This window comes from Lutjanus erythropterus, chromosome 12 (genome assembly GCF_056507025.1).
Source record: "Lutjanus erythropterus isolate fLutEry1 chromosome 12, fLutEry1.hap2, whole genome shotgun sequence".
NCBI lineage: Eukaryota > Metazoa > Chordata > Actinopteri > Lutjaniformes > Lutjanidae > Lutjanus > Lutjanus erythropterus.
This window is the reverse complement of record NC_139328.1, coordinates 11,364,831-11,391,900: the sequence shown is the minus strand read 5'-3', so window position 1 is coordinate 11,391,900 and position 27,070 is coordinate 11,364,831. Positions and strand designations below refer to the sequence as shown.

The 27,070-nt window shown below is 41.4% G+C and overlaps 1 protein-coding gene and 1 non-coding gene across 8 annotated transcripts; both read right to left on the bottom strand.

The window, feature by feature from the left end:
- Positions 1 to 1,262: 1,262 nt before the first annotated feature.
- On the bottom strand, positions 1,263 to 27,070 carry eif4g1a (eukaryotic translation initiation factor 4 gamma, 1a). Of its 7 annotated transcripts, none has more exons than XM_084733185.1 (33): positions 26,635 to 27,070; positions 24,308 to 24,435; positions 24,132 to 24,218; positions 23,864 to 23,896; positions 22,381 to 22,401; positions 21,808 to 21,987; positions 20,618 to 20,717; positions 18,785 to 18,895; positions 17,055 to 17,206; positions 16,720 to 16,812; positions 15,083 to 15,158; positions 14,085 to 14,987; positions 13,904 to 13,992; positions 13,097 to 13,286; positions 12,436 to 12,569; positions 12,181 to 12,300; positions 10,595 to 10,984; positions 10,202 to 10,348; positions 9,835 to 10,071; positions 9,051 to 9,155; positions 8,537 to 8,818; positions 7,929 to 8,046; positions 7,725 to 7,827; positions 7,252 to 7,589; positions 6,998 to 7,122; positions 6,708 to 6,880; positions 6,421 to 6,546; positions 5,811 to 5,892; positions 5,513 to 5,611; positions 4,212 to 4,352; positions 4,016 to 4,097; positions 3,587 to 3,727; positions 1,263 to 2,740 (listed from the first exon to the last, which is right to left on the bottom strand). In XM_084733185.1, exons 2-33 carry the CDS (start codon positions 24,380 to 24,382, stop codon positions 2,559 to 2,561), a joined length of 5,235 nt encoding a protein of 1,744 aa, XP_084589311.1. In that variant the 5' UTR covers positions 24,383 to 24,435; positions 26,635 to 27,070; the 3' UTR covers positions 1,263 to 2,558. The 7 variants fall into 7 exon arrangements, with proteins under 7 accessions (XP_084589311.1, XP_084589312.1, XP_084589313.1 ...); XM_084733186.1 differs by having other exon boundaries at positions 6,998 to 7,119; XM_084733187.1 differs by having other exon boundaries at positions 13,097 to 13,280.
- LOC146317659 (small nucleolar RNA SNORD66) lies at positions 10,473 to 10,549 on the bottom strand. The gene has a single exon (XR_014771718.1). It is a non-coding gene; the product is annotated as a small nucleolar RNA SNORD66 (small nucleolar RNA).

The window sequence follows — 27,070 nt, the reverse complement described above, 5'->3', positions numbered from 1 at the left end:
ACCATACTGATAATAGCGGCAGCCACAGAAGCTACCATGTATAGTCTGTTGTGTGCAGTACACTTTATGGGCACTTAAAGGTGACCGCTCATCTTTTACCTCCAGGGTGAAATAATGAGTTACTCCAGCCATGATAAGACCAATCCAACCAACTGCACTGATCCAAAACCAGCGCTCTGTTTTCTCCAGATTTAAAGCTCTCTATATTTCACTGCCTGTGATTCTTAATGGTAAGTCAACATGTCAGGGATTGTGTCGAGTCGACAGCCCGCTGTGAATTTTAAGAATTTTAGAATTTTTATGACCATGACAAACGTGTATTTAAAGGTCTCAAGACACATTTTTGTCTTTAACTGAAGATTTCACAGGCAAATTATGATATTTCAACCAATTCCAATAGGATACTGGCACTACTTACATGTGATTAAATAAAAAGTAAATCAGTATTCTTTTCAGATTGTCTGGAGAAGAGCTGCACTCTCAGTGACTTCTAGTTAAATGTGCATACATGGATAATAAATGTCAAATAAGGCGAGATAAACTAAAGTGTACAGTGACTATTACATTGCAGAAGTGTGTAAAATGCAAAACATGGTCAAAAATACATATTTTTGTTATTTATCCATCTAGATTATTTGGTAGTGTGAGTAGCAGAGTCTTGGAGCCATCAGTTGTAGAGATGTCTGCGTCTCTTAAAAAAGAAGCTAGACGGCACTCAGCTTGCCAAAAAAAAAAAAAGGTGAAAAACTCAACAGCAATGTCTCTTTTCAGTAATCATGATCCAATTGCTCAGCATAATCCACAGACCTTGTTGTGAGCAGTTTCATAGTTTTTTTTTTTTTTTTTCTAAGATGGTAGTTCCTACATGAAACTGCTCACAACTAAGTCTGTAGATTATCTTGAGTGACCAGCTCATGAGACACTGCTGTTGAATTTTTTAGACATATTTTTGGGCGGCTTTGAGCTCCAAAGGCTGAGTGGCTTGTAGTTCATCTCTACATCTGATATTTCCAAAAACTCAGCAACTCAAATCAATCTAAATGGATAAAAGCGCTACAGGTGGAGACAGGTATATGTGTTTTTGATTTTTGGGGTGAACTGTCCCTTTCATGTGGACTGGTGACATCATGGCTGATATTCACTCCCCTCAATCGGGTCAGTCTCACCCAGCTCTTATTAAACCATAACCACAGCATACAGAACCATAAAAAACACCGGAGCACCCGACACGTTTCAAACAGACTTGTGCAAAACTCTGCTCAGCAACTTAATAAGTCCTTTATTTGCAATGTTCCGTTACCTCATCTTTCCAGTTTCCGATGCAAAAGAAGCAATAATTTCTTAAATAAAGAAAGCAAAAAATATTTACAATATTCCAATACAACTAATAATCAATGGATTATCTAAAGCACCTCTCTGCATCTGGACAACTGTGGTTTCTGTTGGAAAAGGACACACTGCAAGTACATCAGCAATTTATCGTTTCTGAAAAATAAAACTGAGAAAAAAAAGTTTTTTGTAATTATCATCATTATTATTATTATATATTTACAGAACGCTCCTGAAATAAGTTTCCACTTAAAGTAGAAAAGGCTTTCGGATCATTTCTGTGTGTGTGTGTGTGTGTGTTTTTTTTTGTTTTTTTTTTACTTTATATATTTCATCAAGTCAATTTTCTGTAGATTTCAAGTTTTAATGGTGATTGGGTCATTAAGTGTCCTCTACGACAGCTCAGGTTTAAGTATAGAAGAGGTAAAGATGAAGAGTCAGTCAGTGTGGTTCACTACCGGGGGATGGGAGAGGATGGCTTAGAGGAAGCATTAAGACCACCCCCTAGTAGTCAAGGTCAACATCAGTCCTCCGTGTTTCTGTCCGCTGTGAGTTCATGATGGGGAAACAGGAAAATAGACGACCTTTGCTTTTAAAAACTCCATCCGTCAAATTAATATTAGTTCATGTACGTTTGTCTATCAACGTTTTTGTCCACTGTATCATTAATAGAAACACACTTCAGTCATGCTGCACACTCCAGTAAGGGACAAAGACATAAGAGCTGAGTTTGGATTGAACACACATGATGGTGTGACGATACCCACCGCACCACACGGCCCCCACTGTTTATTCTCTCTAGATTAGATCAGACCGGATGTTAGGCATTATTGTTATCTAGAACCATAAAAAAAAGCAGCCTGTTGGTTTTGTATTATTGTGACAAGAAAAAAGAAGAGTTTCGTAGTGATGTGGGATACTTCACACCTCGTTAACAAGCAATCCTGCTGGATCAGTTTTCAAGTTTATTTGATGAGGACACTTGCTGTCACAAGCAGGTGGGGAAATAATGAGGAAGCAAGAAGAGGGAGGGTAGAGAGAAATGATTGTTTTCTGAGTCCATCCCTCAAAGAAAAAGAAAACATAATAAAGATTTATCCTCATTGAGGATTGATTTTGAGTCTGCCTCTCTCTGGCAATATTGTCCATGACTCTCTGCAGCCGCCTGCAGAGCCCCCGCCTTGCCAAAAGGGGGCGGCAGCTTTTCGGTTCAGTCTTTTTTTTTTCTTTTACTCCTTGTCGGACTCCTCCTCGGCCTCGCGCAGCCAGGTGAAGAAGGCGGTGACCGATTTCAAGGCCACACCTTTGCCTGTTTGCTCAGCAGGGTCTTTGCTGGATTCCCACTTGTAGAAGGCCTCCTCCTTAATGACGTCCTCGTCGTACAAGGCGTCAAAGAACATCCGCAGCAGGTCTGCAAAGAAACAATACAGAGCGAGGTCAATACTGATTGATTTCAAACAAATTTTCTTGTGGATGTCCAATCAGTGCTGATGGCAAACACAGTGACTTTCTGCAAGGTCTCATTTTAAATGTCAATATAGCCAATCAGACAGTTGTTGTCATTAACTTGTATTATGCTAAATTTGTTTTTTTCTACTGTTCAGATATTTTCTTGTGGGCAAAAGTCTCAACCAAAACTTGGAAAAGTTTTCGCACAAAAACGACATATATTAAAATTTTAAATTAAGACTAACTGACTACTCTACAAGTAAGAAAACAATCAAAAATGAGCGCAGTCTGAAAAAATATCCCATGTACTTAAGAACCATTAGAAATAGTTAATCACATTCTCCAATAATCAACTGATTATCAATGCTGCATAACATCTAAGACAACAATTACTTTTTTGCCATTAATAAAATATGATTAATTAGTTTAACCAACTAGTATTTCTGGTGCAGACTAGAGCAGCAATGTTCAATCCACTAGACGACTAATTATGCACATCCCTAATGTTTACATCGACTTAGGATAGACAAAAGAAAGGAGATGAATCTAACAAGAAAGTGAGCAGAAAGTAGTTTTCATGCAATGGATGCTGCTTTTTGTTAACTTGTAAGAATTTTTTAATAGTGTACATAAACCACCAGATGGTCTAAATAATGGTCATATTTGCATATAGAATCAATAATGTAAAACCTGCGAGCTCTACCAACTTAAGCACTATTTTAAGCTATTAGGTCTTCCACCTCTGTACGTTGAGCCCCTACACATTACTGCTGGCACCATGCAGGTAGATAAGCAGCAGGACACTCACTTGCTGGCTGCTCCATGTGCACCATCAGAGCTTGGAGGGCGTAGAGGGCCTGCAGTTCCTTCTGCTCATCACACAGATACTTCTGCAGCAGACTGGCCCTCATGTTGATCTGCCGTGCATCCACCCTGTACGGGTTGTCACCTGAAATGACGAGGAAACACAAACACTCTTGTTTAGTCAAACCTATTCTTGCATGTTGTGAAAAATGTTTACTTTCCAGGGATCCACAATCAGTCACATATTTGGATTTCTATTCCTACAATTAATGATAATGGAACAGTAAATGAGCAGCACTGAAACATTTTCCACCAGGGAGAACTCTGTTGTCACTGCGAGAAAAGATGGTGGTGACAATCTGACAAAGATATAGGATTATTTTAGCCTAAACAGACAGCCTGGATGTCTGCATGCTGTATTAGTCACACTTACATATGATGGCAGACTGACACACTGATGTCATTAACGCTCGTACAAACTGGTTGGAAGCAGTTTGGGGCTCGTCCAAGTTAGCCTAAAAAGGAAAAAGAAACAGATGAAAGGTTATTTATATTGAAAAAATAACTCTACATGGAATATTCACGTCGGGGGCGGGGTTAGTAACACAATAACTAGGATGATGACTCACTTCAACCCAGTCTCTGATCCGCTGGTTGTTGGCCTTGTCCTGCAGCAGTCTGTCCAGCTGTTTAGTGAGTTCATCTCCACTGAGGGCCTTCTTCTTTCCTTCCTTTGACTCCGTCTCCTCTCCTGTGGTGAACTCCACTTTCTAAAGTATGGAACAAACAAAGAAAATTAAGGACACTCCTGCAAATGATCAACTTGTTAACAACTTTCTGTTCTTTATGTAAAACATAAAAAGAAATCAAAAAGGCGCCATAAACAAACAATAAAAAGTCCCATTTTTAATTTTTACTGAGGCATTTTGTTTTTTTCCCTAAGCAGAAATGTGATAGTTTTAATAGGCAATGTCATTGTCTGTTTTTATATATTTATTTTACTTAATCTTTCTGCAGCCATGAGATTACAGGTGTAGGACAAAAGGTACATACACAATATTCCATTCATTATGTGTAATATTACTCTTCATTTTCATTATCATCACGTGCAATGGTCATTTTTTTAATACTCTTCAGCATTACTGCCAATATTACTTTCAATGTTTCAAAACCAATACTTTTCTTTTAATTCAATTATATAAATGAATTAAGAAACATATACAACACAGAAATCTGACTGTGGAAAAAAGCAGACTACTCTGCTGCAGTTCTTGCAGCAGCAGGGCTAAAAAGAAAATGTGAAACAATATTTAAAAGAAAGGACTGTGATAGAAGGAGGAGGAGGAGAGACATGAAGGATCAAAGGAAGTAGGAGAATTAAACTGAAATCTGCTGAGGTTTATAGCACAGAGAGAGATGCCATGTGCACACTGTTTTCATTTTAAAGTGAAAACCTCCATCTAGATCAGCGTTTTTAGCACCTTTTTAGAAATACTACACTGCATGATGAGAAAATGACAGACAAAATGAACTGTAGGTCAAGCTGAACGAGAAAATGATTAATAAACAACAGTGTGGTAATGATAGAGAGAGAACTCGGCAGCAGAGAGTGAGTCGCACTCTTAAGGGCAAAACTGCGGAACCTCTAGATAAGAGTTGTTTGTAAGCTATATAAGCTATCGAATAACAAATTACAAATCATCCATTTAATCTCGCTCCAAAAGGCAGCGTGTATTTTGTAAGGTGTAAGTATGTAGATCTAATCTCTCAGATATAATGCGCAAAAAAAAAAATCTTTGAAAAAGTTGAACCTGATGAGTTATTTTAGAGGGAATAGATGAAAGTCATCTTTGGCCAATTTTGTCAGCCCTACACCCCAACACAGCCTGAGTGTCTGTTTTACTGTCTAATGCTGCTGTAGCCTACGGACCTGATCAGTGACAAACTTGTTGACGTCTACACCCTCGGGCAGGAAATCACTCCAGTTCAGTCCAGCCTCTGTCCACAAGGCCCCAACCTTCTTAGGGGTCTGATGGGAAAAAAAAAACAAAAAAAAAAAACATTAAACAAGTTCAATCCAGTGCGTGTAAAATGACAAACTGCACAGATATTAGGGTTTTGTTCTTTGTTCCTGATGTACATCAAGATGTAATAAAAAGGCTTTTTACGTTTGCACTCAATAAGGGCATGCTTCACTCAGGGATGGCGTGTTGAACATTTGGACTTACCATTCCTTTGCAGAGCAACTTAAGGATGTGTACCAGCAGTACGCCAGCTTTCCCCAGAGGCACAAGAGGCTTTGAGATCTCCCTGAAGACACAATTACACTGAATTAGGCTTTCCATTGTCTTTAAACCATATTATTATGCAGTTGCTTTGTTTATTACCATTGTTAATTAATCCATAGTTACAATCGAGGCAAAAAAGTTAATGACGTTAAAACATTTTTCTCGTACTATCGCAACAATATCGTATCGTATCTGAGCACAAAACATCTGGGCCACTCTCCTGTTCACACAGATTTCCACCATCTTGAATCTTTTCGAGCCAATAATAAGGAATATAATGAATTGGCCATAATGTGTATTAAATGTGTTCATCAATCCTACTTAAACATAGTGTGAAAGACAAAGACCTGCCAAACACCGTGAAAAATGATGCTTTATGTCTTACTGGATTAGAAAAATTAAAAGAAATCACGGATGTTTAAAGTATGCAAAAAGAGGATCAAATGCTATGTATGGATAGAGAGCTATGAGTCAAAGGTATCAGTTTCTGACGACCTTGCTTAAGACTTGTTTGATGAAATTATTTGCTGATTTCCGGCATGGATCTTACCTGAAGAGCTGTCCCATAGGGATGCCTCCCTCATGGAGCATGGGGGTAATGAGTTCAGCCAGGTAGAGCCAGATGTGAGGTATATCTATGGCCGTGTCCTCTGCAGCCTCCAGGGTCTCTTCTAGCCTAAAGTCCCAGAAAATACACAGCACTCAATCTCACTTGAAAAGACTGGCTTTCATTAGCTTAATTTTGTCTGTAAAGTCTGTCAGGAGTAAAGGAGGTCACTGAAGGTCCTTCCAGATGCTGGAAACAGTTTAATGATGTTGCTCCTGTTAAATGCTCACCCTTTGTAGTACTGCTGTGGGGGCAGCGTCCCTGTCTTTATGAGTTGGTGCAGCAGCAGGCCCACATGCTCTCTAGCAATGGTGCTGCGCTCAAGCGTCGACTCCACAGCATTCCGCACAAACACATAGAGCAGTGAGGCACTGTTGAGTTCTGACACGCACAGCAACGCCTCCTACAACGCCACAAGATGATGGTGGTCATCAAAGCGGAATCATATTCAAAGTACTTTCTGATCAGCCTGATAATATAATGTGTTGAAGTGTGAGTGTGCGTGGTGTCATGTTTGTACCTTCACGTCATTGATGTGGAGGTATTCTTCAAGGATGGCGTTTGACTTCTTCTCCACCTCCTCTTCAGTCAAGGCAGGTTTTGAAAGAGAAGGAGGAGGTGTGGGGGCGCTCTCACGCTTAACTGCTGAGAAGAAAAAGGAACAATACATGTTAAACATTATTCCTCATCTCTATGTGTACAACTTATACCATCAGCCTGTCCTCAAAGGGACAATATTTCAAAATCTTCACTGTTGCTCCACCAGTTTCTCACCTGTGAGATCTTTGCTTGGACCTCTGTCCCGGCTTCCTCGGTCTCGGCTGCCCCTGTCTCTGCTTCCTCTATCCCGACTTCGTCTGTCCCTGCTTCCCCTGTCCCTGTCGTCGGTCATGCTGGCCACGCGACGCACAGGCTCGGTGGCAGACCGACTGTCTCCGCCCCTCCCGCCGCGCTCTTGTGACTCTCTGCTGAAGCTTCTCTTGGAGATTTGGCTCTGGCTGCTCCTGTCGTCACGACCTTCCCGTCCCTCGCCACGATCGAAACGGTCAAACCGATCCCTGTCGCGATCGCCCCTGTCTCTGTCGCCACCACGTTCCCGGCTTGAGCTTGACCTGAAGATTATAAGTGGGACAAAATGTCCACATTTGAGAGGCGAAACATCTTCACGAACCCAACCAAGTCCAGTTGTCTATGATAAGCCCTCTATGAATGCCATGACCTGTATGACTGAGAATCTTAACAAATACCTCTGAGGAACTCTGCGATCAGAGTCTGATGAAGACAGCAATGAACCAGACTGCTGCAGGGCTGAGAAGCGGTTGAGTGTGCTAGTAGCTGGACGACCAGAGTCTTTAAAAAAAAGAAGAAGAAAAGAATAGATTAACACTACACATACTAAAAACAATTTAAACTCACACTTGTCTTTTGTTGTGTGTTGTCATGAGATTTACCCTGATCTCCAGTGGCTGGTTTAGCTCCGGTTCCTCCACTGCTGCCTTTGCCCCAGCTACCCCACATGCCTTTTCCCCCTGGAGCCAACAGCTGATTGTTGAAGTCCAGAGCGCCAGGCTAAAGGGAAACAAAAAAGTTACATTTTTGAACAAGTAAAAACACATTTACCCAAGTCCCAATCATCAGGTTAAACTTAAGATAGTTAAGTTCTAAAGCCTCTAACTTCTTTTGCTTGTATCACTGGTGCTACAGAGGTTAAGAGTTTTAAAGAACTGTCCACCACGACTGGCTTGTGACATTAATGTTACAAGGGCAAACAAATCCAACAAATTCTGTCTTTGTTTGCCAATAATGGTGAATTGCAGGGACATAACACCTCTTGCTATACAGACCATCCATATATTACACTACTCTTTACACTAATGAGCAGTACAAAAAATCTCATGTATGATGTATATCATCATGTAAAACATTAAATTCATATTGATCAAACACTATAAATATATTAAGAAACTACTTTAATCTAATCACACTGCTGTTCTCTTCAGTTCCACCCTCACTTTAGACAAGAAACAGTGAGAACGTCTCTGTTGGACTTGAATATTACCTTTGTGATCTTGCTAAGGCGGGTGGTGTCGATGGGTCTGTTCTTGGAGATGGGCACCGTGTTCCACCCCTCATCCTGCGGCTGGCTGCTCCTGCCTCCTCCTGGCGTGTGAGGACCTCGGCCACCCATGCTGCTCCCTCCCATCCTGCCTCCTCCGTCTTTCTTGGACATGAGCTGCTGCTGGACTTTGATCTGCTCCCTGTGCTCCTCCAACTCAGCCTCCTTGTGGATCTGATCGATTGTTTTAGGACCCTGGTCTCCTCTACGCGGCACCCAGTTATTCTGTGGATCACAGATGGAAGATGGTTATAAAACAAGTCTCAAACTGTTCCAACACCTGTCGTTCAATATCTGCCATCAGGATTCCTGTGAGACTCCTAATCCCTGTGGATTAATTCACACAGTATAAAAAAATCCTGCTCATTCAAGAGTACTTCTAAGCATTAGTCACTTCCATAAATGCTTGTTAGGCGTCTTTATTGTAATATCCTATTATAGATTGACTAATATTTACCTTTCTGAGGTCCAAGACGTCTTGCAGCATGAAACGGATTCTGGATGAAGTCTTTCTCTCTTTGATGATCTTGTCCATCTGGTTGAAGTACTGATCCATCCGAGGCTAATGGGGGACACAGAAAAGAGTGGCTTTTATGAGTCACAGCTTCAAAATAGAGCGTAAATGCATAAATGAGACAAATTTATACATAGAGAACTGTCTCCTCAGCTCCTCTGTCCCATCGCTGATAAACAGGCTTGCCTCGGTAGTCAGTGTTGCACAGTGCATAACATGATTACATTACTTGCCCACCAATCCCACTGTTGAAAGCTACTACAAAGTTTAACTGTTTATGAAAGAGTCAGTTTCATGCTGATGCCTCTACATGACCTACATAAGCTAATGAGACCATCTGCAAGGAGACTGGCTAATTCTATAGTTATTCTGAATGCCTGCCACCAGGGTGGATACCCTGTAAAATCAGATTAAACGAATCTGTGATCATTTTTGCTTTTTATTTAGATCATTTTTATTCTTTGTCATATTTTGTAGTTATTACAGCTTTTTGTGCACAGGGGCCTCCAAAAATCAACAAAATAAAGTTCCTTGGAGTAGCTTTAAGCATGTTATCAAGTCAGTCAACATACGCTACAATTACAAACTGAAAAGTGTCAGCTCAGTACAACAGAGTTGTACCGGTACAGTAGCAGTGGTCAAATGTAATGCTGTCAGTTAATTACAGCCTGTCATGAAATCAGCAGACAAGTGGAAATAATTTTTTTGACTGTAAGCCTTTACTTACCTTGGCCTTCTCAAAGTCCAGGTCTTTCCCGATTGTGGAGAGCAGCCTGCAGAGACACTCCAGAGACTCTTCATCGTGGTTCTTCAGTAGTTTCACTACACAGTCGTGCATGATGGCCTCTGTCAGCATCTTCAGCTTGAAGAGCTCACCTATGAACTTTATGTTGCCCAGTGAACGGCGGCGGGCCTTGTCTCTGGCCTCCTCCAGCTCCACCCTCAGGCGCTCACGCTCCTCTTCCTGTGGGCAGATACAAGCGGTTGTTTGTGCTCATTAGGAGGATAAAATGATTAGTTTTGTTGAAAACAAAAAACACAAAAACAGTGATGCCGGGAGTAAAATATTGAGAGTAAAACATCACATTTCTTACATCTTTGGCAGCCTCCAACTCTTTTTGCTTTTTCTCAAAGATTTCATCATCATCCTGGTCCTTTTCAAACTCTTTCTGGCAGCGGTTGAGCAGCAGTTTGCGGAAGTTCACAAAAAGTCCTGGTTTATCTGAGGTGGGGACTTTTAACTGAGGGTGGAAAACATTGAGTATAATCATTTTTTTTTTGTGAATATACATTTTCAGTTTCACAGATGGCATGAAAACGGGATTATGAAAACACAAAATGAAAATGAAATGCAATTACAGTGTGCTCCATCAGTTCCTCATTACCATCATGAACATTCAGTGGCCCAGACACGTGGCACAAAACATAAGTCATCACTGGAGCGAATGATAAAACAAATAAGTTTTGGACGCAGTCACATGACTTACCCCCATAAGGCAGCGGCACATGTTGGCGTAGGCCACAGAGAAGTTGGGCTCTGAGATGGCCTTCTCAAAGATGAGGTCGATGGCTCCCTTCAGCCTCTCCTCTGTGTCTATCGTCAGCTCTGTCACCTGCTTCATCAGCTCTTGAAACTTCTGTGGGGTCAGCTTGTTGAGGATACTGCGCAGACGCTTGAACAGCTCTTGAGTCTTGGCTTGTTCAGGATCGTCCTCTTCGGGTTCCTCTCCACCGCGGCTACGAGTACTTTTCTTCATGGTGGGCTTCCAGGCCTTCTCAGCCTTGTTGAGCTGCACGTCGTCGCTGAGGGACATGCTGCTGATGATCTTCCTGGGCTCTTTCCTCTGACCCTGCTGGGAGCGACGTGGCCCGGGCGGCTAAAAGGAGAAGAAGAAACATGTCACAAACTGGCTCAATGTACAAGACCAACAGAGGAGTCAAATCAGGTGAGTGAATTGTGTAGTTTATTGAACATAAACCAAGAAAGGCATCAGTAGTGAATGTAATGTATAGATGAGTAAGGACTGTGTGTGAGTGCTGAGGGCAGCAAAATGTCAAAACAACAAGTGGCAGCTACTTATAAGCCTTGGTGGAGGTCCACAAAAGTGCAATAATTTATATTAAAACTGATTAAACTGATTAATGGTCTAGCAACAAACAAAACAAGACCACAGACTGGCCCATTTTGGTTCAAGCACCAAATTTTAAACCACTCTGAACCTTTCCACCAAAAATAAGTTGTTTTGGAAACCTGAAACGCTGGTTCCCTGTTGGAACCAAAAAATAGCAGGTTTTCCTTGGGAACCAAACTAGGCATGTCATATTCTAGAGCAGTGGTGCCCAACCCTGGTCCTCAGGGACCCCTGTCCTGCATGTTTTAGATGTTTCCCTGCTCTATCACACCTGATTCAAATGATCAGCTCATCATCAAGCCTCTACAGAAGCCTGACGACAGCCTGATCATTTGAATCAGGTGTGTTGGAGGAGGGAAACATCTAAAACATGCAGGACAGGGGTCCCTGAGGACCAGAGTTGGGCACCACTGTTCTAGAGGCTGCTGTACATTGTGCAACATCCTCTGTTGATGATATCTTTGATTACAATGTTCCAGTCAAAACTGATCGAAACATTAGCTGGTTCACTAGAAGTCCCAAGGCTCTTGAACACAACTGGTTCACAAACCAGAACTAATTTGGTTGAAAAGACCCTTCAGCTCATCCACAACTCCACAGCTCGGCTATTAACCAGAACGAAGAGAACAGAACACATCAGTGCAGTTTTGGCTGCTTTGCATACGTTTCCTGTAGCATTTAAAATTGATTTTAAGGTCATTCTCTATACATACAAAGCCCTTAATGGGCTTGGATCAAGCTGCATTTATAACTCTCTTGTTCTCTGCATGCTTTCAAGAACACTGCCATCATCTGCTGCTGGTTTAATGGAGGTTCCCAGAAACTGCCAAAAGAAAGTAGGGGATGCAGCCTTTGTCAGTTACACCCCAAAGCTATGGAACACACCACCTAAAAATATCAAGGAAGCCAGCTCGCTAAATAAAAGAGACAAAATCACTCACTGGGCCTCGTGGTCCTCCCACTGATCTGCTCCCAAGGTTCCCCAAATATGAGGGAGTAAAATCGGGGCCAACATTCATCAGTCGAGCTGGGTCAGCAGGCCGCAGAGGAGTCTTGTTCGCCTGAAGGAAAAATAAAGCATAACATTAAAAAAAAAAAAAAAAAGTCCTCTCCATGCGGCTTTTGTTTTAATAATCACTTATTTGTCAAGACGACACGTGAAAGACATTATCACACTCCATGGCAAAATGACATACCTTATCCAGGACAACATCACTGATTAAAGGCAGGCCCTCGGGTTTGTGCATACTGGCGCTGACAAACTGGCAGCCCAGGAGGAACTCCCTGTCGTACCGTTTCTTCTCTTCTGGGTCAAGCGGCTTCCATTGATCTGGGAGACACACGAGAGACGTGTGAATACAGAGTTATGTAAACAAGAGCTCATAGTTAGGTGGACAGCTTTACAGCACGGAAAGTCCATAATAAGGAAAACGTGTCTCAAGTCTTGAATGGGAAAGTTTGAGAGGGTCGATGCTTGACAATCTTTATGCATGAACCTGCTGTATAAAATGAGTAGGTCTCCATAAATCTAGCCCAATATTCCACCCATACATAACTTTAAAATGTCAAGGCATGGACAGAATTTTCAATAACAAATTATCTAAAACTGTTAACATTTTTTTTTAAATATTTTGTGCCCATTTATATGACATTAACATTAAACAAAAATATGAGATGTGATTTGGCCCTTACAATTTTGATGTGGCTCTTGATTTTTTTTCTTTTAGGATGCATGTGTGCCTTAAAAAAATCATCATCTCAGCTACAAGAGTACATCAAAATGGCAGCAGTCACCATTCAGCGACACACAGAAACTTTGATCAGTGCTTTTTCTGGATGATATTAGTCACGACCTACCTTCTTTGTACTGGTATTTCTTCCCAGTTGGCTCAGGTGTGGCTTTAGATCTGTCAGGTTCTGCATTCTGCTTGTCCTCTTTCTCCTCCCAGGTCTCATCTGCAACCTCAGCGGGAGGTTCAGCTGGAGCAACAGGGACGGGGTCGGCCTGAGTGGACGAGGGTTCAGGAGCGGGCTTGGCACCCTGCTCCTGCAGCAAACAAAACAGGAAGAGATGAGTCACTATTATAATAACCCAGTTACTCTACAGAGAACTAAATATCCCCTAAAATACTATTGATACAGCTGAAACTGCTCAGATGGTTAAACACCATGTCCCTGTGTTAAAGGGATAGTTTGGATTTTTTTTTTATGTGGTGCTATACGAGGTACTTATGAGTAGTCAGTGTAATACCAGCAGAAAATGGCAGTCGACACGCCCCAGTCTGGGGAAGCTGAAACCAGCATGGAAGCTGCAGTGGACAGGGCCGGCACCAACACGTATTTTATGCATGGCCCATTTAAAAAATGAACTTCAGTTTTAGTTGTACACTATATTTCGATTTTCACCACCTTACCTGCTGTCAGACAGCCTTAAATATCGCTCTCTCCAAAGCATCCAGACTCCATTGGCAAAATCAGTAATTTTACCTCACAGAACATGGGAATCGCTGGTCTGCCACTGCCTCGATCTGTTACGTTGTTTGTGTTATTGTGTGATGCTGGTGAATGACACTGACAACTGATAAGTACGTCAAACAACCCCACTTCAAATAATCTGAACTATTCCTTAAATGTCAATCTTTCATCATCCTGGCTGATACACACCTCTGTGAAGGCATCCAGGAGGTCTCCAATGGCCTCCCTGTTTTTATACTCCTTCATGTTCTTCCTCTTCTTTGGCACAGACATAGCAGCTTCAACAAAGGGGACAACAACATTAAAATCTCACAAGACCAACATACCAAATGACAATCATAATTGCAAGTGAGACTCAACACCACACTACCTTGCATAGTAGTAGATTCCTCTGTAGGGCAGCTAACAGCGGTGGGAGGGGCATCCTCACTTTTCTCCTTCTTCTCTTCTTCCTTTTTCTCCTCCTCCTCTTCCTCCTTCTCCTCCTCCTGGGCTGGCATCACCGTTTTAGCCACAGGTGTGGATTCCTGAGATTGAGAAGCGTCAGGCTTGTCAAGGGGTGTAGTGTCTGAAAATGCCATGTCCTCAGAGAGTTCCTCAGCGTCCTGAGGAAGGCCGTTAGAGAGGAGAGGCTCAGCCGTTTCAGCCGGCGTGGGTTCAGGTTCGGGGGTGGAGCTCGGGGCAGCGCTCTGGGTCTGTGGAGCAGCAGGTTCCTGTGCAGAGGGTGTAGGCTGAGAGACTTCAGTTACAGTCTTCGTAGCAGTTTCTTCTTTTGCCACGTTAACAGGTGTAACTGGCACAGCAACCTCAACTGCAGGCTCCAATTTATCGCTGGTCACCTGCTCCTCTTCTTCCAATTTCTTCACCTCCTCTGTTTTCTTTTCTTCCTTTTCAGGTGCCTTCTCAGCTGCAACTGGGGCAGCCTGTGGTTCCTCCTTTTTGACAGGCGCCTCTTGTGCTGCTAATGATGCCGAGGGGACGACAGGAGCATCTACTGTGTCACTAACTTTAGCATCAACTTTATTTACAGCCTCAGCTGGAGGTGTAGTAGATGTTGCTGCTGCTGGAGGGAGGGAAGAGGAAGACTGCTGGTCCTTTATCAATGGGGGTGGCACCTCAGTAGCAGCTGCAGGGGCTACAGATTGTGTGGTTAACTCAGCAGGCAGTGTCATCTGGTTTTCCATCTCCTGTTTGGCCTCAACCACAGGGTCTGTATTCACCGTGGCAGGAGGTGGTGGGGTTTCAGCACTAGCAGGAGTCTCCATATTTTCATCTGAGCAGGGAAACGTGAAATGATCACAATAGGGAAAATGTGGAATACAGTCATCTTTTTTTTTAGGTAAAGCAAAACTGAGAAAATGTGCTTACCTCTTCTAGTCGCTGTAGTGACAGGTTGTGTAACTTCACCATTGGTCTGTGCAGGACTTCCATCTCCTGTCGAGGCCTACAGACACAAAACAGCCTTTAAGCACCGATTTCAATGTAAATATACATATAACCAGTTCAGTCTGCAACGTGGGTTTGTTTTGCGTCAACGAAAATCAACAACATCACAAAGTACAAAATGCCACTTCATCATTGAGAGGTTTTCAATATACAACTTGAAATGTGAACTGAAAACTGAAATTATTTCAGTCTGTGTATCAGTACTTTTTGAACTTTTTTCAGCAAGAGCTACACAATATGATTAAAAAAAAAATAAATCATATTGCGAATATTTTGTCATATATTTTGATATATGATTGCTATATGATTCACAATTAGTGGAAATTATCATTTTGCCTCACAACTAATATTTTCATTGCGAAATCAGTGTGATCAATCAATTGAGATCATGATGATGTGAGATTTGTTGGGGTCCGTACCAAACCAACATGTTTTATTACATCCAGAGAACAACATTTGTGGGCCGGGGCATCTCTACAGTTCTATAGTACATTTTTCTTTTATCAAAGTTGCATCTTCTGCGATTTGAATAATGCACTTGACCATATTGCAATTTTATTTTGATTAACTGTGCAGCCTTATTTTTAGTACATCTAAACAATACCACAATAATACTGATAACCATGTTCATTTTGGTCACTATATTAATGATATCAAATTTTTATAGCACTCCATGTTTAGGATTGTATCAAAGACACGTTGATTAAAGTTGGTATTTTAAAAGCTGCGGTTCGCCCTATAATTAAGTTGTGTTGTATTTTATTTAATAGTGTTTTGCCCCGTCCATCTGCCAAATCTATGTACTTGCAAGTTAAGGCAAACTAGCTTAAAATATACCCACAGCTCAAAACACCACTGCATGTTTGTGTGTGTATGTGCTTTGGTATTCTATTGTTTGTTCAGTGTGCTCGATTTGTGCTGTGCTGATAATAAGATGTTAGCACAGTGATGTGAAAACATGCAATCACCTCTATGAAAAATAAATAAGCTGGGAGCTGGTGGTAAAGTATTCCTAAGCTGTGCTTTGTTTCCTCCGACAATGTGTCCTTTGTTCATACAAACCGGCCAAATGTCATTGCTTTTCTTCTAAATTAAACGATCTGTTCAAGCTGTACCTTTTTTTAAAAATCAGTTATGTACTTATGTGTAATTAAATCGTAAGACATTAAACTCTAAATAATAGTTTTTTTGTGCCACTTTTGGAAAAAATTACTACATTCTCAGACAAGCCAACTACCAATGTAGACAAAATTAAAGTCAAAATTGCAGACTGAAAACATCAGTTAGAACCGTCCTTTACTGCATTTTTCCTTGCTTTATTTTCCACACACTAAACTAAAGTCAGTACAGAATACGTGACCTTTTAGACTTCTAAAAAAGATAACTGTACCTTTATCCCATAGTAACACAAACATTAGTCATTATTAGAACTCGGATTTACTAGGATTTACAATCAGCAATAAAACAATACCATCTTTAAATATTTACACAACTGCGATTGCTTTAGATTATAGTTAAAACCAGTTGGTAGAAACCAGTTTCTCCAAAGGCATTCTTACCTGTGGGGGAGTCGGTGTGGTGGTGGACCTTCCACCTGACATGATCTCCTCTGTGATATCACGCCCGCCCTGGTTGGGGTCTCGTATTCTTATCTATCAGGAGATAGGGGAAATATTGGTTTCCACAAAACACATAGCCAACATTAAAATAGCCAACAGTATGTAACTATGCTGTCACGACTGATCTGTAGCTGCCACCCAACATAATAAATACTATTGTTATTTTCATTTTAAAAGAGAAAGTTCCACATTGAACAGACAAAACGCCTGTCCATTCAAATTTTTTTTTTGACCTCAGACAAGGGGTGAGCTGCCCTTTTGTTGTGACACACTACCGGTTTGCGTTCCCTCTTTAGTGGGCCTTGTGACTGTGCCGGTGGTTGCTGAGGAGGCGGGGCTTGTGGCTGTTGCTGGGCGGGGTTGATCATGACTGGTGCTGGCTGGACAGATGTAGAGTACTGCGGCTGAGCTGGATAGTATGCTCCTGCTGTAAGGTCAGAATGAAACAAAAAAAAAAAAAAGAATGAAGATGAAGAAGGCAATAATCAAGTGCAAGACACAGCTTCACAACAAAATAAACACACATCCAGGATGGATTAGATTTTTTTCCACTGTTGTTATGAACCAAAATTCTTTTCTGTGTTTTGAATTCTGTGTTTTTCTGAAAACCCTCCAAGGTAGTATGGGGGATTTGTGGGTTTAGGTTTATTGATATTTTGACCATAACATGAAAAACTCATGTAGAGATTGCTGTAGGAACACAAAAACAAGAATAAACAGAGAGCCTGCATGAGCTGTGTGGATCAAAATATGAACTGAACATATTTCAAGGTTCAAGTTCAGCTTTATGGATTATACGTGGATTAACACATAGCCAACAGTACAATGATATGTGTGGGAGAGATAGACTGATTATTTGGCTGGGCTGATTATTGTAGGGTGCACTCTGGAGATGCTGCCATTACTGCGGTGGCTGAGTTGAACTGAACAAGTGACACCAAAGACGCTGCGGTTAGCAAACTGCTTATCTCACAGATGAAGGTAGGCTGTGTGAATTATTCAATCTCAAAAACACTTGAGTGAAACTGGTTATGACACAAGCTTTTGTAGTCATGACATTCACATCCAGACATTGAAGGTCGGACAGAAACGAAATGTTACAAGTCCTGTGTAGTAAATAAACACAGCTAATATTATATTACTTTATTTAACATCAGGTAACTGGCAATCCATGATGTCTTTCACTGTGGTCAGCTGAAATACATTATTTACTACAAAGAATATTAAAATTGTAAAAGTGGCATTTCAACTAGGAACCATGGGTATAGTACTGAGCTGCCCCCTAACAAGTGTTAGTCAACCAAGTTTTCATTAGTCTGTTAGTTGCAGGGAAAAAAGCCATCTCAGACTCCATTAGGAAGTGCTGCATTTTGTCGTTAGGGCCAGACTCATGTGATGTTACACTGTGAAACAAATTAACATTTGCTGGTTTTTCTGAGACATTAAGAATCAATCCTGCTTTTTCCCATTTGCATTTAACAGGCGGCTCGTTTCGTCCACCCTGTAAAATTTAGGCTCATTATCACAGTTCTGAATTTCTCTTTGATATAGCGCAGGCTTAACAATGTTAATAATTTCTCTCTCAGCCCTGGGACGCTAACTATTTTCTGATGCCCTAAAAGTATATATATTTAAATTATTAAATTAATATTATAAGCGTGCAATGACCAGCCAACTAATGGCTTGAACTAATGCTTATTAGTCAACTAAGAAACACTTAAACTGGGGGCAGGCTCATAGAGTACCCAGCTAGCAAAAAATATTGGTGCCAGCAGCACACACTGCACACATTATCAATTTTGGTAAGGATTCATTATTTTCTTGAATGATATTTATAACAGAATGCATGTTTTTATATATGTGACCTTTACTTTTGCACGTAGAAGTTTAAATGAGTGAGTTATCAAAAGAAAAAAACATTTAAAACACTACAGAGACAGAAGTGCCACAGAGATTGTTGCCACTAAAGCCTGCTGACCGACACACAAGCACACACACTACTCACCAGGATAGCGCTGGGAGGTGAGAGGAGCACCGTGGAGAGAGAGACGGCCGTTCTCTCGGCCGCCCCCTCTCCCCCCACCACCCCGCCTCTCCCTCGCAGCAAGAGAGGGCTCTGAACCAACGCAGCAAAACAAGAGGAAGGGAGTGAGGGACGGGAGAGGGAGGAAAGAAGGAGAGAGGGCAGGAAGAGACAGATGCAGAATGAGTTAATGAGAGGATCCAGAGGAAGCAGGGTGTTAAAAAGGTCCCATGAAATGAACAATTTCTTCATGGCATTCTTAGCTTGTGTTATTGGCCGCATCTTGTGTCAACTTTTTTGCAAATTAAAAACCAAAAAACACTTTTCTTCATGTGGGCTGGGCGATGTAAAGTTTTAAATATATTTGTTATATTAGAGAATGAATTAATTTGCTATATAGATGATGACCATATCATCGTATTTGAGTTCTTAGTGTTTGATCTAGTGACTGTTGAAGAGTATTTATGTTACTGTAAGCAGTCATAAAGTGTGTAGATAAGCTCAGGCTGCTGTAAGAGTTACTGCAGTGTGTTGCGCTCGGTGCCACGAGGAAGAAATAAAAAGTCTGTTTGTTAGGTCACTAAAGCGTTTTATAATCCTCACAGCAGAGTTGCTCCAGGAAAAGCTAGTGTTAGCTAGCAAGCAGCTTCAAGCGATTATGATTTTTTTTTTTTTAAGTATTTAAGTATTCAGGTCCTTATTTAAGCAACGTACTAATACCCAGCTTTGAAAATTCTCCACTCTAAACTAAACATCTGCATTCTAAAATTAACTCTAGTAAAGTGTATGTATGTACGTAATACACGTAATACAGCAAAAATTCTTTAAAGTAGTCTTTGTGGTTTGGTTTGATTTGTTTTCTTAGAGAAACTGTGTATATTGAGATATGAGAAATCCCAGTGAATACGGCCAGATCAGGACCAAAGGAGGCCAGTTTGACAACAGGGAATAGGTTAAGCACCGCAGTGGTTTTGTTTCTGTAGCTTAGTTAACTGAGCAGCAGTTAGCAGCTGAGTGAGCTTTGACTGTGTTTATTGAGATATGTCATTTAATGCAGAATAGCCTAAAAAAAGAGAGATTATTTTTAAGTCATATCACCCAGCCCTACTGGAAATTATAAAGTGCTGTTCACTGAACCACCTTGCACTCAGGGGTGTGCATAAGCCAATAAAATTAGATGCTTTAGTTTCACCCAATGCCTCACATATAAATAGAAATATGTCTTTAAGCAGGTAAGCATTTGCAGCAGTAACACATGTAAGTATGTCTGGGGTGGCATTTAAAAAAACCTTCTATTTCCCCCCCAAAACAGTAGTGGTTGCAACCAAACTAAAAGTTTGGCTTTTGTTTGAGTCTTTGTTTTGGATACATTTGAATTCTCATTAAATTTCAAATTGGATCCCCCTTATTATTAAATTCCACTCCAACATCATGTTTTACATGGACGTAGATCCAGTTAAAAAAAAAACAAAAAAAAAAACTACTTTCTTGTCTCAAAGTCATTTCATGGAACCTGTAAGGCAGTGTCAGGTGAGACTGCAGATAGAAAGAACACAGGCCAAAGCAGAATCAAGCCAGACCACATGCAACTGGCAGTTACATACAGCAGTGTTTTGACCCAAAAAGACATTAAAACACACCAATAAGCCAAGCAAAACCATGACACACCAAGAGGTGCGCAAATGGAAATGGACTAAAAATAGATGCTTCAATTTAAAGTCTGTGTTAAATTTTGGCTTCTGGTGTTAATAACTGATAATCCACTATGTTTATGGTTGTGCTTGGTTGTTGTTCAGTCTGGGAAACATCCCTTACCATAAGCAGGGTATTCAGCAGGGCTAGTTCCTGGATAGAAGCCTGCTGTGCCGCTGGTCACAGGATACTGCTGAGTAGGAGGCATATATGGGGCCCGGTACTGCAGAAACAAAGTAAAGAGTCATAAACAACAATAATAACTGGAACAATTAACTTGTTGAGAGCTTCAGGTCACTTTCACAGTAATGTGCTGTATTATACGTATTGATAGTATGTCCCCCTTTTCCAACACCTGTTTTTAGAAGACAGGAATCTCCTATATTTGTGTAGTCTGTACAAATTTATTTTAAAATGCTGGTGACACACCTGTCAGGTTCTTCAAAGCAGTCAGAATGATTTTCTCTGCCTTTTAGCGTCTCTTTGAGCTTCCCATCATGACATTCTGTGACACTGGTAATTGCTTGACACACCATTCAGTCTCATTTTCCTTGGTCAAAAATGGAATTTCTCTGTGCTGCACAAGCTGCACAACCTGTCAGAAACTCCAGTAGGTGACATTCCCAATTTTAGGGGTGCCTAAAGATCCACTTGACCCCACTTTCTTATGTTGATGACCCCTAAAATGTCTGACCTTGACAATACCAACGTGTATCTATGCAAAGTTTGTCACCAGACAGGTGTTTTCATATTCCTCTACTGAAGGGAGGTGTGTGCAGTAAGCCTACATTTCTGTATTGTCAAGCCTCAGATCTCCTTGCTTACTTTGCCTTTTTTTTTTTTTTTTTATTCTTCTTTAAAAAGCTCTATATGATATCAAGGTTGGTATGATGGCTGATAAGTTTTGCTGTGTCATCTCTGAAGTGCTTTTTACTTCTATGGATACACACCAGATGTCACAAGTAGGCAGAGGTGGAGAGAGAAACAAATTCTGGGAGAATTGCTGAATCCGCCTTTTGATTTGATTCTTCAAACTGAAAGCTTATTTTGATTGATTTTCAATTTAATACTTATATTACTAGCTTATTATGAGCTTATATTACTATTATACCTTTAAGAGATGGTACTCTCTCCATCTGCAGTTATTACAACAGAAAGGTCTTAGTCCTTTCAAATGTAATTTCTTCCAAAAAATACTGTATTCCATTCAGGCCAGTCCAATAATACAAGGAGCATGTACTTAGTATTATGTGTGCAGGTTGTTGGGTAAAACAGTAATATATGAACCATTCCTATTAATAATGTGAACCAACCTGTCCAGGGGGGATGAAGTAGCCCTGAGGGGAGCCAGCGAAAGACAGCTGCTGCTGGGAAATCATCATCATCTGAGAGTTGGGCGGGTAGACGTGAGCGGGTCCGACAGGTCGCGGGCCACTACTCGTCTGTACCCTCGGAGCACTGGTGGCCATGGCTGGTCGGTTCTGATAGTAACTCTGGAGAACAGATGAGGGAGAATCAAGGAAGAGGGATGAGGAGTGAAATCACAGCACAAACAAACCTGTTGCCGTTTGTGTACATTTAGTGTCTCAACTGTGGCAATCCTAACCCTTGTGTTAGAATGTTGCAGCATTTTTGCTTGTGTGTGTGTCCAGTCACACACACACACACACACACACACACACACACACACACACACACACACACACACACACACACACACACCTAACCTCAGCTAGAAGCAATGCACTCACAGCATCTGCCAAAGTGTACAGCAAGTTCAGTTCTTGAGTTACACTGAGTCTAACTTGCACTGAATGTCATGTCTCCCTGCTACACTGAGGTTAGCCCAGGTTAAAGGGGTTGGGGACGAAGAGAAAAGCTGTTACCTGTAATGCTCTGTATCCACCCTTCAGCCGCGCAACATATGAGCAGAGAGCAAGAGAGGGAGTGAGATTAAGGTGAAAATGAGGACAAGAGACAATGTGAAAGGTTGAGATTACAAGGTGTAGGAATGAAGAGTATGAGAGGCAGCAGCAAAATATCTCTCAGCTATGAGTAAGCTCAGACAACCATAGCTGCACATGCAACTCTGTACAGTTCTACACAGAAGTAGGATCCCCTGAAGTCCTCTGGTTCCTACATTTTGAGTGGTTAATGAATCATTTTATGGGCTACAGGCACATGCAGGGAGTGAAAAAATGTAAGAATGCTGCAGGTATCAAAAATAAGTTAAAAAAAATAAAATAAACGATAGCATTTTAAAATATGCAAAAAATCATATCCTTAACCTGACTATGAAATGTTTTATGTTTACACTGTATCAGTTATTCTGCCATTATGACAGTTAGTTTGGGATGTCTTCCAAAAGTATGCAGGGGAAAAACTGCAAGTATGTGTATGTGCCATATGAATAAAGAAGGCCTGGGTGAAGTTGTTTTTAAAGTTCCCATGATATGATTAGCAGAGCGCTTAGAGCTTATATTTTTCCTGTAATAACAAGCAGCTATGGAGGGACTTGTCACAGATATCAACTGGTGTTCACAGTAGCCAATAGCATTGAAGGTAAGTTATGCACCCTGCCATGCAGCCTTAGTGGTCCATGGATGTAGTAAGAAGAGTGGCCATATTTGCAGACTCTTCTTGGAATGAGAGATCCCAGTGAACACGGCCAGATCAGGACCAAAGGAGGCCAGTTTGACAATAAGGTATAGGCTAAAACACTGCAGTGGTTTTGTTTTTGTAGCTTAGTTAACTGAGCAGCAGTTAACAGCTAGCTAAACTACAGAAGAAAAACAAATTTTCAATCAGAAAACTCCATAAACAGCCTCTGTGCTGCATTTCCTGTTGGTTTCAGAGGCTGTGTTCACTGGGAGACTGCTGAGCCTGGTTATAGCTGCTTTTGAGTGAAGCATGACCCCAAGGAACACTCCAGTCGGCTGGCTGCAAATTTAGTGCGCACCCCCAAGTGCAGGATGAGTCATTAACAGTTTTGAATCCCTTTCCAGGAAAAGATCAACTCTGAAAGGCCATTTAAAATACCAGAGAATATCTATGAAACAACTTTGTTGTCATTGTTGGGCCAGATGGTGATGTGTAAGTGATTTATAATGCAATATTTTTGTGACAGAAAACACTTAAGCATGGGAACTTTAAAACAGTGTGACCTGGCAACAACGGCACACTTCCAATTCAGAAATATGCATTTCTAGAATGAGATATCGAGGTGAATGTTACTGGATATTAGGGAAGGTTAACTCGTCTAATGAACACTTCTGTGTTCTCATTTAATTCTCCAACATCTGGAACGGAAAGCATGCATTACACTAAGGAGACAGAGGGGATGTGAGGAACAGTGAGGGATGTTAGTACCTGTTGGTGTAAAGTACGGGGCCCTGCAGCAAACTGGGAGGACAGCAGAAGAGAGGAAAGAAGTCAAGATAGACATTTAAGGAGAAAGACTGCAAATAGCCTACACGTGTGTGTTACACGTACACACAGATTGAGCCAAAGCCTTATAGCACAAGAAGCCATGTCAGAAATCTTTATGAAAGAGTAGGAGAGGGAGGGCTCTTATACAAGGCCAAACATATCACATACCTAACACTGAATGCTGGAATAGACATGCTGTGAACAATACCTGTCTTGGCTGTGGTGCAGAATTCATTTGTGGAGGTGGAGGGGTTGCAAAAACAAGAGAAGTGGGCTGTCCAGGGCCGTAGGCCGCCTTGAGACAAGAGGAAGGAGGAAAAATAGATGTAAGCACAGTTTAATCTATCAAAACAACTTGTATTCTACAAAATGAGTTGCTCTCACCTGTGTCAATCCAGGGGATGGGGCAGGGTTTGGGACAGAAGTAGGTCCCGTTATAGGCTGTGGTGGTTTGTTCATTTCACGTTCTTTTGTGGTTCTGCATTAGGGTGGCGTTGTGTTGCCAGCCTTTTCTGAAGAAAAGGGAAACAAGAAACACAAAAAAAGAACAATTCGGTATATGCCAAGTCTTAATCAAAGGCTTTGAGATGAAATGCAAATTTGATCTCTATTAAACACGATAAGTGCAGTCAGTCAGGTTAAACTTCAGACAACCCTGTATGGAGACACGAATCTTTAGTGTGGCAACATCTGACCAAGCAGTGAGGGTGTGGCCTGTGGTTTCGCCTATGATAACACCACCACCTCCCACTATGTTGTTCACTTACATATTGCATGCTCATGCAAGCAGTCCTTATGAGCAATTATGTTCATATCATTTGTGGTTACCTTGCTTAAGTCAGATGGCAATTTCTTTCAACCTCCACCCAAAACTGTAAATTATTTGAGTAGAAAAGAGAAATTGTGGCAATTAAACCAGTAAGAAATGGGACTATAACTGTAAAAATAACCCCATTTTTAAATGATCAAGACTAAGGTAAACAGCAAAAAATTGACAGATACTAATTGGGATAACATAATATAGTTTAAAGATACACAACCAGCTCATACTTGACTGGCATCATATTACTTGTACTGGTCTGCTTTTGATAGAAATTAAGAAAATGGATACCTCAGGTCAAAGTTCATTTACTGTGTTAACAGTGGCTTCAATGCCCCCTGGTTGTGCTAGCTACATGTGCAACTTATCCATCCCATAGGTCGATATTCATTTCAAAGCAGACTGTGGTTTTCTAAACAAGATAAATCGTTGTGGTACAGGTGCTGAAACAACGAATACACGCTGAAATTTATTTAGAAAAAAAACAAAACAAAAAAAAAAACTGATGAATACCACTAGCAGACGTGTCACGCACCATCCACCTGCTGACACAGGAACTATCGTTAGCTGCTAGCTAGTGCCATGCTTGTTTTAGACAGGGCATCAATGTACAAAGCTAACATACATTTCTGCCAGTTGAGATGGCCAACAGTCTTTTGAGTTATTATTAAATATGACAGGTAATGTGGGAAAAAGGGTTCCCATTGTATCTTAGCTAAGTTATAGCATGAAACGTATTTTACTGGCCCGCTAGCGAGGCAGCATTCCCAGCCGAGGCAGGTTACATCGTTAGCCAACGGTCGTGTCTAGAAGGGAACCCCGAACCCACGAATGATCTCGCGAGAATGATCAGTTTCACCAAAACCATGATCTTCCCCTACCCGTAAGCAAGCAACCTGTCGCTTGACATAGCCAGGTTTTAAACACTGTGTGATCACATTATGGAACATGATTAGATTGAAGAAGGTCCACGAAGAGGACACAACACGTAGAAATCTCGCGAGAGTTTTGCAAACCAAGGGTTCCATTCTAGACACGACCCTCGCCACAGCCGGCTAACGTTACGTGTCCCACTATCATAGACATTCTGCTATGTTACGCTACGTGGCTGAACGTTGAGTCCACATTTAACCTTAACGTACACAGAGCTCAGGCTGATAGTTTTACTGCGCTGATGGAGGATATGTTTACTCATCACAACCCGAGAACAGCAGATATGCCGGTCGTAGCAATAATGTTGCAACACTTGACAGGGTTAGGTTAGATTACAGTTAAACTATTGTTGGTTAATGTTAGCGGTTAAGCCCAGCCCTGTTCTACGAGGTATATTTAATTACAGGCCCAGCAAGCTCCTCCGGCAAATGAAACCATCAACATGACATTTATTTAAACAATACGATGCTAACAAAGCAAATACGATCGGGTTATAAGTCCTACTCTAACCAACAAGACGTTGCCTCTAAAACACCGTGGAAATCGTTTCTACACCATGAAACAGTGAGCATTAGTGCTAACTAGCTTTACCTCAGGAAGCCTACGGTGATAATGGTAACCAAATGAAGATTAGCCACGAGAGCGCCTGAGCCAGGATTCTTGGCTGTCATTTCAGCTAACGCTAGGGTAACTTTAGCCAAGCAGCTGTAAATATGAACTGAGTAACACCCTCAGTAGTAACGTTAAACATTCCGAACAATTAGGTTTAATCCGTTTTCGTAGTCTGAGCAAAATTAGCTGGCTAGCTCTTCCAATGTGTAGACTGACAGCCGGCAGGGCCTGTTCAACCAGCTAGCTAACATTAGCCTAGCTAGCCTGTGTGCCTTTGACAAATATGAAGCCAAGCCTGGATGTACTTCTAGCTAGCATTACCACCGTCAGTTGGTTTTAGTCTTACCAGGAATCAATAGTGAATATGTTGTAAGGTGTGAACTCGGGGAATCAGCCTCTGTTCAGTCTTCTGTTAATGAAAGTAGTGGTGTTGCAGTTTCCTTGTCCTGTACTCCAAAAGAAAAGTGATGCCCTTCTTGGCTAGTAACTTAGCGAGCTAGTTAGCTGACCGGCAGATGGGGTGAGTGCTACTACTGTCACTACGGTTTAAATCCCCGGGCGTGCAAAAGTGACAGTGCTCAAAATCAAACAATATAGTACTTCGGGAGTACTATTGACAACTCCGATGGCCCCGAAAAAAGCCTCTGGACCGGAGGTCCATGATCAAGGCGTCGATGGTGACGGATTGCCGGTTAGGTATGTACACAGATACTGTCGCATCAGGAGGCTCAGAGCGAGGCCATAATGCGATGTTTCTGCTCTATGGAGCCGGTGCGCCTCCA

What these genes read in the sequence shown, in the direction of transcription:
- eif4g1a (XM_084733185.1), bottom strand. Translation starts at nt 24,382, where the DNA reads ATGAACAAACCACCACAGCCTATAACGGGACCTACTTCTGTCCCAAAC. An exon ending in TCCACATCAATGACGTGAAG is followed by an intron (nt 6,881 to 6,997) that starts GTACAAACATGA and finishes GTGGCGTTGTAG; the next exon opens with GAGGCGTTGCTGTGCGTGTC. An exon ending in GCACATGGAGCAGCCAGCAA is followed by an intron (nt 2,741 to 3,586) that starts GTGAGTGTCCTG and finishes GTTTCTTTGCAG; the next exon opens with ACCTGCTGCGGATGTTCTTT.